Source organism: Oreochromis aureus, linkage group 4 (genome assembly GCF_013358895.1).
Source record: "Oreochromis aureus strain Israel breed Guangdong linkage group 4, ZZ_aureus, whole genome shotgun sequence".
NCBI lineage: Eukaryota > Metazoa > Chordata > Actinopteri > Cichliformes > Cichlidae > Oreochromis > Oreochromis aureus.
Genome location: NC_052945.1, coordinates 14,594,398 through 14,607,647, shown reverse-complemented (window position 1 = coordinate 14,607,647; position 13,250 = coordinate 14,594,398). Strand labels below are relative to the sequence as shown.

General features: G+C 40.8%; 1 protein-coding gene across 1 annotated transcript; it reads left to right on the top strand.

The window, feature by feature from the left end:
* The first annotated feature begins 5,030 nt into the window (after positions 1-5,030).
* On the top strand, positions 5,031-12,667 carry timp2b (TIMP metallopeptidase inhibitor 2b). Its single transcript, XM_031746029.2, has 5 exons — positions 5,031-5,389; positions 10,573-10,673; positions 10,763-10,871; positions 10,996-11,120; positions 11,261-12,667. Exons 1-5 carry the CDS (start codon positions 5,260-5,262, stop codon positions 11,456-11,458), a joined length of 663 nt encoding a protein of 220 aa, XP_031601889.1. The 5' UTR covers positions 5,031-5,259; the 3' UTR covers positions 11,459-12,667.
* The last annotated feature ends 583 nt before the right edge of the window (positions 12,668-13,250 follow it).

The window sequence follows — 13,250 nt, the reverse complement described above, 5'->3', positions numbered from 1 at the left end:
TGTTTGTTTGGTCAGCCCCAGAATTTTGAAATTCCACATGGCTTTTATGAACAATGTTCTCCTTACTATGTAATCTTCATCGTCTGAACATGCTCCAGAATTTCCCAATTTCCGCCAATGTCCGATGCGACTAAGTGTGTCATTATAGCAAAAGAGCACAACAACATAACAATCCAAGTTGCAAACATGCCGAGAATTAAGCATTCACATTAATGCTGAAATGTTTCGCAGCAAAGGGTCTCAGTCTCACAGCATCGCGGAGGATTTTTGTCCCACTTTTCTTTGCAAATGTGAAGGTTCAGCTGTGTAGAAGATAGATTGCGCATCCAAATGCAGGACTTAGGAGATAGGAATTGACCCCAAAACAGCGTTAATGCTAACAGAAATACAGGAAGTTCAAAACGTTACAGAACGGGAGCAGGGAAGTGGCAAACATAAAGGTCAAGGTGACGGAGCTAAGAGGGATGATAGGACAAAGGCACAGAGGTGGCACATGGAGGCACAGAGGTATACAGAGGAGCTCAAGGTTGACTTAATGGGGCCACCTACATCCAATAGCTGCAACACAAGCCAAAATCATCAGCCCTCCACCACCATGCTTGACAACTGGTTTGAGGTATTTGTGCTAATATGCTGTTTGATTTAACCAAATGTGGTGCAGTGCATTACGGCCAAACGTGGTTTGTTCAGATGCAACTTTACAAACTGTGTGAGAGAAGACACTTTCTCCTGGCAACCCTCACAACCAACATTTCTTCAGTCTTTTTCTAATTGTTCTGTCATGAACGTTAAAATTTAACATGCTAACCGAGGCCTGTAGAGCCTAAGGTGTAGCTCTCGGGTTTTACACAATTTGTCCGAGGATAGTCTGACCTTAGGGTGAATTTCCCGGAAGATTGCGACATTATATTAACACATAGCTAAATGCCCCAGACCAACAAAGTTCAAAATCTTCTGCTTTTCAAGGAGTGCTAACACTTAGCTGATGATCACTTAATCAAGTATATTTTATTAGCAGCACCTGACTGCTACTGACCCTTTTAATTTCTATGGAATAAAGGGTAGCAGTGAAGGTGTTCTTAGCATTTTAGATGTTTCATGTGACTTTTTAAGAAAAAAAAGAACTATGCTAACAACTACTGGAATACTGAAAACACATTTCTGACATTTCTGTTGGGTGTAGCTCAGAAGACGGAGTAGCTAATTTACTAATGAGAAGGTTGGTAGTTTGATACTTGGCTGCTCCAGTCTCTGATGTGTTCCTCACATTATGAATGTGTTTGAATGTTAGATAGAAATGTGTAGTCACTATATACAAACCAGTCCCATGTCCCATTTCCCATGTGTAAGAGGAAACAGCTTTCTAGTGGACATGGATTTCTGTGGGAATTAGCAGGTTAAACAATTGCACAACATCTATTCCCCTCTTTAAGTTGCTCATCATTTAAGGAGCTGCCCACAGTACCAAAGTCACGAAATGGTAGTGCTATTGTCTGCAGGGGAAATGACTGTACGTTTTGTCACAAGATATTTTACAAGTCTGTGCCTGTCAAGTTAAAGTGAAAGTCCCTGTAAACACACTCACCTTAGTCACTCAGAGAGGCACCATTTAATAAAATGCACTAGAAGAGACTGAGAAAGCTTTCTGGACATTATCAGCAGACTCACGGTGACTAACATCTCAGTTGCTAACATCTGTGGATGTGGAGAGTTGAGACCATCTGACCTCAGAGTGCGTGGAGCTTCAAACAGATGTTTTCTTCCACATCGGTGTCCCTGAAGCAGTTTCCTAATGCTGATTCACTGTCTTCCATTGTCACCGGTGAAATGCGAATAGCTGCAATGATGGATGGAAAGTTATTGGAAATACCCCGTGGGTTGTGGCTGGGGGTGCAAAGAGGGGATGGACAGTTGGAAATCTGCGTGGCGGTCAGGTCATGTGCAATGTGTGCAGATAACAGGCGAGGGGGTCTGTTTTGGAGTCAGAGGATGTGGGTCAGTGCCACAGCACCCACCAGTACCCACAATGAGAACCTCTTTTTTATGCCTTACTGGGCACTTCCTTTTGAGAGTATTCCTGGCCTTGCAAGTCTGTAATTTAGGGAATGGAGGTTCAGGCCATTTTTAAGCCCCTTTTGGCATTTGTAGCTGGTAATGTACACAGAGGGGGCTGCTTACATTGCACTTCTTTGACAAATCCGCCCTCTTTCAACAAATTAAAACCAAATGTTGATACAATCATCCAGATCTCGACTGGTGGATAAAAATCTGTTCTAAAGAGAGAGTCACAGTGCGGGAAATCGCTCAGAATGGTCTTGCTCTGAGGTAATTTGAAATATACCCAGGAGCTCAGGACAAGGCTGCGATGTGAGCAGAGCCCACCACATCAGTCAGCATCTGAGTGTAAAGGAAGCAGACTGTTTGGACAGGAGGCAGCAGGCCTTGCCTTAAAGAAGGCATCTGGTGTTCCCCCAATAGTAAACTGTTGTATTAAACAGAAGCATATTTCTGGCAACTCTGCCTCGGATGTGTCACTTCCTTTTGTATGTTTGTCTTGATTTTTCTCACACCCATCTTCTGTGGTTCTGTCCCTCTAAGGTCCATTGTTTCTGGTAAACTGCACTCTGTTTACGAGTCATAATGACTTACCAGAGTTCGAACAGTTTGGGAATTTTCCTTATCTAATCGGTGGTGATCTCACTCCAAAGGTACATGTAAATACAAGGGTAAAAAAATGTCTGAATTTAACAATCGGCAAAGAAAATGAATTATGCAGATGACACTGATTTGGTTGTGCCATTTTGCTTTCTTCCTCTCCTGCCTGTGTTTTTTTCTTCTTTTTTTTCTTTTACACAGACATCAAGTAAAAGACCTGTGGAAAAGAAAAACAGGCAAAAATTGCTCAGCCATGAAAAACAGTGGAAATATTTGCCGGAGTGGCCAGAGGACTCACAGTCAGTGGCCAAATATGATGTCAGGGAGCGAGGCAGCCACAGCAGATACAGTCCCCTCTCTGGCATTCTTCTTCATTCATCATCAGCTCTGATCGCTGAATACTGTACATCATGCCCTCGCTGTGATCTCGCCCTCCTGTGCCAGAATCAACACAAGAGGCCGCAACCCTAAAACTCTTAAGATCCTCAGTTTCCAGAGGCAGCGGTAAACTTTCCATCTATTTCTGTACATGAATACGGGATGAGGAACAACTCAGGAATTCGACTATAGCATAATGTTTCTTTCACGGCAGGCTGGGGGTGGGAGCTGCTGAATTGCTGCCAGACTGAGCCCATTAACTTTAAGGGCATGATGTCACTTCTCTCCAACGTGCCACACCTCCTTCTGTCAGACAGTGTTTTAGGAGTTCCTGAAAGTGACTATAACATACATAAACACTCTCGCTAAATTCCAACCTCAGATAACTGCGCAGCGTGGGCTACGGATTACTCAGCCTGACCCACGTTAGGATTTACTCATAGGTGAATTATCATGTGTGCAAATGTTTAAAGCATCTAAAATCAATATTTTTGTGACAGTGAATCAAATGTTGTCGTGACAAGACCTGGCAACGGGAAAGGAGTTGAGGGATGAACCTGCAGGGGATTGTGGCCTGAATTTCCCGCTACCGACAGCTTAAGTGAGATTTATAGCAAATTTTAGTAAATTGTTTGTCTGTCCAGGCCACAGCTTTGCCAAATGGTTTTGCCCTCACAGGAGTCTCATTGATTTTATAGGATAATTTTTTGGCATGATAGAAGAATTATTTATGCCAAGACAGAGATTTCCTCCAGGAGTTTGTTAATGCAAAAAACTGGGCTAAAAGAACCTAAATATCAGTGTTGCTCCATGATTGCTGAATGTGTTTTTAAAAGGTACGGCAACAAATGGCTCATATAATCTCTCAGGATGTGATAATTGAACCACTTCATTTGATGAGACTATAAAGACTTTTTTTTTTTTAAAAAAACTTCCACTGTATTTGCTCCTTTTGTTCTCCTGTTAGTGGAGAAATGTAGTCACAAGACTATTCTGATGTGCTGAGCCATTGCCTCATGGGAAATGGTGTCCAGTAAAGAGAATACAAAGAATATCATGTATTAACAATAGTATTACATTGTAATACGTCATATTTATTATCATTAAAACAAACAAAGCTCCTGTCCTTATCTAACAATTTAAGTGAGTAACACACAGACACGGACACACACACACACACATACACACGTCCGTCTAGAAAGGCTTTTCATTCCAAAGTTGTATTTTAAGTTAGTAGCATAGTTGTAAATGTCAGTAAGATTTAGTCTGACGCTTTTTTACATCTGGAGCTGAATCCAGATGTTCAGGTTCCAAGCTCTTTGATACCTTTGGTAGGTATTTAAATATAATCCACTGAGAAATTGTTTATTATGATTAGAGAAACAAATGTTACCTCTGTGGCAGGAACCACAAACTGAAGAACAGATAGTTGTTTATGCCAAACTTTAGTTTTTACTGCTCTACCGTATTTCAGAGGGAAATATTGCACTTTTTTATTTACTATTTCTTAAAACCTTGTGATAAAAATGATAAAATATAAAATGTTGCTATAATTAAAACAACGCGAGAGTTTACACGCGTGAAACCACACAAGGTATGAGTCATATAATTACTTAAATGAAATAAGGGGCCTTAAAAAAGTACAAAAATTAAACAATTAAAACATGTTAAAAAATATTTTTAGATGCGCATTATTTCCATGGTAATACCTACATACTCTCACTGCGAGGCTTTTACTTTTAAGAAAGGGCGTGCAAGAGTGAGGAAACACTTTGCGTAAAACTTAAAAAAAAAAGAAGCCAGAAGTCCCAAAGTACGTGTGTCAGAGGGTGATGCTGTTTGTTATCACCGTCGTTTCGTAAAAACAATTATCCGCCTCCTCATGCAACAGCCCGAAATTTACGTAGTTTAAGGGGTGCGTGTGTAACGTCGGCAGCTCCTGACCTCTGTCGCGCTCTTGGGCTCTCTGGCCACCGGAGGGAGGAGTTTGCTGCTGCCTGCTAATAAAACGCTGCTGCTGAGGGTAGTGGAAACAGACTTGGTGTGCAGTCTTTAGCAGGATTACACTTTCTCTCGTGCCCTGTGCATCATTTTATGCACAGCACTGTCGTGCGTCAACTTCTAGCCGAGTACAGCGACTCGTTTCCTTTAAACCCGACAGGCAGACGTTACCTCTATACCCTCACTCACTTTTCCAGTTTCAGTTAGAAAGCGTAGTTTTCAGAGATGACCAGGACGATGAAGAGATGTTTTGTTACTCTGGCCATCCTGTGTGTTTGGCGAGTGCAACAACTGGCAGAAGCCTGCAGCTGCTCTCCGAGGCATCCCCAGCAGGTGTTTTGCAACTCAGACGTCGGTAAGTTGATTTTTAGACTAACAATCAACATATCAAGTTGTGTTTTTGCCATTAATGTATTAGTTAGCAATGTCTAGGATAAATTGGTTTGGGGGGTTTTTTCCACAAGGAAACCATCTTATTCTGAGAGGGAGACTGCCCAGCTCCCGTGTTTACAGTTGCAGTGGGAGGAGGATGGAATTTTCTGTCCCCCAGTCTTTCTTTCCACTGCCCTCCTCTTTTTCTCTAATCATCTGTTGATAGTTTCAAGGCTCTTTCATAGACACATCAATATACTGTTTGGAGTTTTGTCTTCTTCAATACAATTTTAGGCTTTTTTATCCACAGTAAACCACATTATTCCTTGTTGTCGCTAAGGTGACTTTAAACAAAATCATTTGTGTTTGTGCTTGTTTTTGACAACATGAACATAACTTAATTTTCTTTCACCAGTATCACCTCAGTGATCATATAGTTTACTGAAAGGCAAAATCATTTAATCCCACTCAAACACTCCTGAGGATAATTTCCCTTTAATTTTGCCTGTTACAAAAAAGTACTTGTTGCTGCCTTCAACACAGACCTTAAGCTAACAGGACTGTTAACAGTGACCAGCCTGTCCAGCTCAGGGTCTTTTTTCTTGCTTCTGAGATGGCTGGGTGTGTGGCATGTGGACAGAAGGTGACTTATTCAAAGATTTCTATTCATTGGATTCCGTTGCTCAAGAAGATGAATAAACTTTATTATGCTACCTGAGAGTGTACACAAATGGAAAGTCAGATACTGCACTAAAAGGGAAGACAATTTATCTTTCTTTTTACCCTATTTTGGTGCTTTAGGCTTTAAAAAGTGAACCTATTAAAATAAGTTCCCTTTTTTGATTAGGCAGATTTTGCAGAACTCTAGATAAACTAAGATGCTGGCAGTCATCTGAGCCTCACAGCTGATTCACCTTATTTCCATCTCTTAAGTCAGTTTCTAACATGACCTTGACCCTCCGCTCTTGCTTCAGCACCATGGATAGACCCTCACATAAACATAAACCACCATAGAGTCTCGAGGAATCTGTTTCTTGGCCAAATATGCTTGAGTTCGTGTCTTCAGGGGTATAGGCAAAGTGAAAGAGTGGGCTCAAGCTAGTTGGAGAAGAAAAGTGCCAGCAAAAGTTCACCAAGTTGCTGGGCCACAGAGAGGGCAGTCAACTGTTGCACATTTGCACAACTTATTTAAACGTCAGAGAGAAGTTTCGTGAATTTGCGTAATCGTTGGTTTCCACATCACCAGCCCCTATACAGTTAATGAACAGACTGCTACCTCAGTGGGTTGATGAAATTTTGCATTAAGCAAGCTCATTCAAAATTCTGATTCTTCTTGGGCTTAAAATGAAGGTGAATCATGTTTTTCTTTGAACCATGAGCCACTTGTGTTATAATAAATGATGTAGAATAAAATAAGTCAAGATCCTATCTTAATAAGTGCCAGAAAGCTAACTGACTTGGAAATATTGCTAAAGTTTCACATAGCTAGTGCTGGTTTTGGTTTTCAGGAGATTACAGATACTTACTGAAGAGTAGTTCATTTCCACAGTGCAGGAAGATCATTACACCACTTGTGATGTCATTTTTAAAGGTGGGCCTTCGTATAATCTGAAAGTCAATATAAAATGAAAATTCCAGATGCAAGTTTGATACTAAGATTAATGGAGGCTTAAGCCTTGAGCCAGAGTTTTTAATCTCATAAAAGTGGCTCTCTTTTTTTAACCTCAGTTGATCGCCATGGTAACTTATGCTGCAGACTTAACCATCTTATTTTTAGAGATTTGGATAAACATGGAGATGGGTTGGTTTGATGTCAGTGAGCAGTGATAGTTAAGGATAAGTAGCACCTTTTAGTATCTATTGCAACTCCTGGGAACAAAAAAAGCACACACACACACAAAAAACAGAGACTTCTTTTATCCTTGTATCTGGAACAACAATGATTTTCAATTCAATTCAATTTTATGTCTATAGCACCAAATCACAACAGTTGTCTCAAGGTGTGTTATATTGTAAGGTAAAGACCTGAAAATCATTTTGTGAGAACCCCAACAATCAAATGAATAAGCACTTGGCGACAGTGGGGAGAAAAAACTCCCATTAAACAGGAGGAAACCTCGGGCAAAACCACAACCAGGGAGGGGCAGCCATCTGCCATCATGTTCCTATTTACTGAAGTCAGCTGTTAGTCTACTTTGTGTAGAAGAAGAGTCAAATGTCTTGTCAGAGCCCCCCTTAAATGGGAGCCAACACAGAGCCTGATAGAGAAAATGTGATTGGGAGAAAAAAGTAACTGCCACTGATTGGTGGATATGGTTTTATCCACCCAGCAAAGTAAGTCTGGCTTTGTAGCGCCTGGTTTGTAGTGCACGCCTAGGATCAAGTTTTGTTGTAAACAGTTTCACTGTCAAAACAGTCAGAGCAATCTTTCCTCATAAATGGAAATCTATCTTCTGGTTCCTTGGCAGAGGCAGAGGAATGTTGGGTATTCATAAACCGCACTCATTATTCTTTACTTTTTTTTTTTCTTTTAAATTTAAAAACTATCTGTGCTGCTTTTTGTGAAGAAAGAAAATGAGTCATATTGGCTTCTGAACAGAAAGTTAACATTAGTGGGTACGACTTCTGGGACAAAAGCAGCCCATAAATTGCAAGCTGTGCAAACACAGCTGATATTAAAACCAGATTTCCGTCCTTTGAGCTGGACAAAATTTGTGCAAATAACCACAGCAGCTGCCTTAAACTCCAGCACCACTTGCAATAGCGCACTGGATTGATCCGTGGGGTGCGACACTTGCAACTCCCCTTTAGGAAACTGCATGTGAACGTTGTGTCCATGGCCTCAGTCACACGCAGACTGTAAAAAAACAGAACAAAAAACAGGAAGAAACACAAAAAAAGCTACATTTGTTGCGCAAGGCATAATAAAACTAACAGCTAATATAGATGATGAGATTTTAAAGTTATCTTCGGCCGTAGCTTCATGTGTTTGCGTTTTACATCGGATGCTCTTCCCTAAAGGGGATTTGTATCGCTGGCTGGAATCGTACCGGGGACCTTTTGCTTACCGCACGCACACCGATGAGGTGATGAGTATTTAAACCCTACAATTGTCCATTTTAAAAGGAAAACAAAGGATTACGGCAGATTAGTCTGTATCTCTTTGGACAGGCTCAGTAGGGCAGTCAGTTTGAATTTGTACTTGACTTTTTCGCACTCTGACCGCTTTGCGGCTCCTCGGAGAGGAAGACGAGGGCACATGCTCTTCAATTACATGACATGCATTTGCTTTTTTGTTCTTTGTTTTTAAAACCCTCCCATGACCACAATACTGCATGCAAAATATTGTGTTTATTGTTTGGGTAACTAGAAAATTAGATGGTTCCTCCGGTTTCCAGTTCTGTGAAACTTATGATTTTTAAAGGGCTTTGTCAGCCTGTTCCAGTAAACATCAAGGCCCTGGCAAGAACTTGCGTACACACTGTATACCAGCACAGAGAATAAAGTTGTACTTCTAAACCGCTCTAGCAGTTTGTGGAGGAAAAATACATCAAATCAAATAGGTGGCATGTGGCTATCACGAATAGTCAAAGGAATATCACATTAATTAGCTTAAAGATCCTTTTTTTTCAGATAACTTGCCTTATTTTCTCATGTACGTGTAACTTAAGAGCTACACCTAATTCTAAAACATGCAAAGATTATATATCAATATGCGCATAAGACCCTACTTTCAGTATTTTTCACTTTATGCCTCTTTAACATCCTGTGCTTATTTCCACCTGTTCTAATTCCTGCTTTTAGGCGTAGGTGTAGGAGGTCTCTGTTTGATTCGACACATTGGAGCAAAAGGGGATTACCGCTAATACACTCTGCTGAGAAGTTGGAGAGTTTCTCGGCACCGCTACCTCACTCTGCATCAAAGCGAGGGAGGGAGGGAGGGAGGGAGTTTGTGATATGTAAACAACAAAAAAGAAAAAGAGAAATCCGGTGACTGGTGTAGATTATCCCTAACACAGCTTTTCTTTTGTATCCCACTTGACTTTAAAGGGCCGTCTTCTCCTTTTATACACAGCAAATTGTTACGCTAAGAATACCTCGGCAATGTGACGTCCTTCCCGTGCTTGCTTCAGGACCCATTCCCGTCACTCCATCACTCCATGTGTGCGCACATTCTCCTTTTTTCTCGTGCTTCCCTTTGTCAGGGATTGATGCTTTAGACCCTTAAAAGGAGATGTTCTCTAAGCCTCATGAATGAGGGCACATATGGCTCACATCTTCATAGCTTCATATAAAAAAAGGCAAATGAAAGGGCTTGATATTATTTGGCAAGGAGCGATCAGAGACAGTCAGTAGCTGCCACCTTGGGAAAGCAAGGACTGAAGTGGAACTTGAGAGAGAACATCTGGTTAGTGTTAAGCTCTGTCGCTTGCTTCCTTGCAGTCCTGTGAATATACAGTAACCGCTGGGTGTCTGGTTGCAACTGACATGTGATCATACTGTACTGCACTTCCACATTTTGAACACACATGGAAAGAGCAGGAACTGTGAAAAACACAAGTTGTACTTTTTTTTTTTTGGCTACTAAGGATTTTAGCTCAACGGCTCATCTGTATGGCTCTAATAGTAATTTTCCATTAAAGCCTGTTTTTTTTCCACATGAGCTCTTTTCTTCCAGCTTCAGAGTGCAAGAGAGAAAAGGAGGAGGCTACATGTGAAAGGAGGAGGTTGATTTGCATGTCAGCACCTCTCTCCAGACAGAGAGGCAGGCTGGCTGAGAGGCCTGGGGGCGGGGGGGCTGGGGTTGTGGGGCACTCTAGTTCAGCTTTTTCAAAGACTGCTGACTGGCTTCCTCCTGTGTCGGCCCAGGAACCTGGGAACAGGCAGCATGCATTCCTCCCTCTGATTGCAGCTGATGAAACACTCATGTGCCTCTGTCTTCCCAGGACCTTGCACATGCAAACTTCTCAGATTCAAGCCACAGCAATGTGCTGCAGCCAAGTCCAGCATGCCAAACCTGGGCAGGGCTTAGATCAGATACAGATAGATGCGGATTCATTTCAGTTTTAACATAACAAAGCAGCGTTCCAGTTACAAAGCTGGCATTCACACAGATTGAATGTTAATGCAAGTTGGTTTTTCTCTTTTTTTCTTGTCTTTATCTAGTTATCAGGGCAAAGGTAGTCGGAAAGCAAGAGGTGGATGTTGGCAATGACCTCTATGGGGATTCCATCAAACGGCTTAAGTACGACATTAAACAGATCAAGGTATTTAGGACAAAGCTATTTTATTTATCATTTTTCTTCCATGTGTAAAAACTTCAGTAGAATCTAAATGTTTTTGCTTGAATTCTCAGATGTTCAAAGGTCCCAGCAACGCTATAGATGCCTTCTACACAGCTCACTCTTCTGCGATGTGTGGAGTGTCTCTGGAGACTGACGGCAGGAAAGAGTATCTAATCACAGGTATGACTTTCAGTGCAGTGCAAGACACATGTTGTGTAATATAACAAAGCATGTTCCTTAATGTGGCTTCATATAGATTCTTATATGACCTCTAGATTTACACTATGCTCTCCTTCCACTGTAGGCATGCTGGAGGCTGATGGGACGATGCACGTCACTCTGTGTGGCTTAATTAAACCCTGGGACGGCCTGAGTGTCACTCAGAAGATGGGTCTGACTGAGCGCTATCAAACGGGCTGCGAATGCAGGGTATGGGAAATTTATGATTAAAAGTCTAAGGAGTAGTTAAAGTTTACATTTACCATGTTAAGATGATCGCTTCCCAGTAAAACAAATCACCGCTAGATGCATGATGTTGTAACGATCTCTGTGCTTTTTTTGATCCTCAGATCACTTCCTGCAGCTCCATCCCCTGCATGATCAACAGCCCATCCGAGTGCCTTTGGTTGGACTGGTTGATGGAGAAGACTGAAAATGGAGGTCAAGCTAAACACTACGCATGCATCAAGAGGAGTGATAACTCTTGTGCCTGGTACAGAGGCTCTGCAGCGCCCAAAAAGGATTTCATGGACATCGAAGACCCTTAACTTTACCACTGTGCACATGTCTGCAGTTTAAATATGCCACCATAGAAATATCAAAAACAGAAATAAAACACTCATCAAATTCCCCCTTTTTTAATTATCAAAAAAGCTGTAGAGTGGATTTTTAAAAAAGAAAAAAAAGTTTTTAATTGCAGATCTCATGTTTTCACTTAGCGTTCCTATGAGCTCAGCGCTTTTTGCCACACCGGCCCCTGAATCTGAAGCACATCCTCATAAACCACTTCTCCTCCAGCTGGAACAAAGGGGGGAAAAACACCATAATTCAATGATACAATTTCTTCCTGAGCTATTAATCTGTAATTCTTTTTTCAAGTTTTAAAGGGTTCTATAATTAAAGTAACATGTACCTACTGATCAAAGTTCTGTGAATCTGCTTTGATAAATAACACCAGGAAACAATCATCATCCTGGCAGAGCTATCACAGGGAACAGGAACATGCTTTTTAAATGTGTGGCAACTCTGATTTGTGTTAAAGCACGACTCTTTAACTACAGTCGCTGCTTTTCTTATACTATAATCCTGAATAGACAAGAATGCACTTTGAACATAATTATATCGCAACATTCATATTGTCTGTAATGAAAAAAAAACATGTTGGAATTAAAAGAGGATCGAATCCTCCATGGTTTTTTGTTTTGTTTGTTTTGTTTCTGCATATATAGATCACAGCTCTAGGCACTGTAATACTTTAGTACGTGTGAGCACATATTTTATTTAAGGTACTACATATAATAATTATTGGGAAAACACCTAAATTCTCATTTTTATATGAATAAAATATGTAAATGTATGTGTGTGTATATACTGCAGGAAAAAAATTAAATGGCCCTTCGGCTTGGTCAGTGGAAAACAACAAGATCGTTGAATTGTTCCCTTAATTTTTGTTGCAGTATATTTATATAAAGAACAACAGATATTTTCATAACATTAGTAAAATACATTTTTGTTGGGAATAACAGATTGTATTCAATCCTTTTTCTTGCACTGACGGTACTAAGATTGCTGTCAGTGTGGCGCAAATGTGACTGAATAATTAATATGAGAGTGTAAAAAGATTCTTCATTTGAAACTGTAGTCAAGTGTGATGTGCTGGTTTCACATGGGACTTTTTTTGGAAGATGATTTTTGTATGCTTAGCCATCTGAAACATTACTGTACATTTGACCCTTACAATTAAATGCATAAACCTCTTTCGGTATGCTCAGTATTTTCACACCAGTACATGCAGCAAGCACACTGTGCTGCTAAATCTAAATGCCTAGAAATGTGCATTTAATGTAGATCATCGTGTATCATTTTAGCTTCCTAAATCTGTATTTCAGAGACTCGTTTGAGACAATCTGCTGCCGCCTACTGGAGACAACAGCAACGTGACATTCACGAGCCAATCCATGTGCCCAGATCAAGCAAACATGAGCCCATTCAGCATTTCACAGCATGCAATGTGTTACTATTCTCACATTAAAATGTGCTGGTCTTATGCTAACACTGCTGGCCTTTGCAATGACAATCGAATGAAATGCAATCTTAGAAAGAAAAGCAAATGAAAAATCATCATTAAAAAACGTGAAATGTGTGGGGGGGTGGGGTTTGTTTTTAGTTTTTTTTACCATCCTCTGGGAATTTTCATCAGCATGAGTAGCGGTGTGATTCAGGCCCTGCCATGTTTCCGCGCTTTTTTGTTGTTATATAAAAAACATAATCAGGTATCGCGCATCAATGGTAAACAGCGCTGGCTGGAAGTCACGTGTAGTTCTCCCTCGACAGATCGAC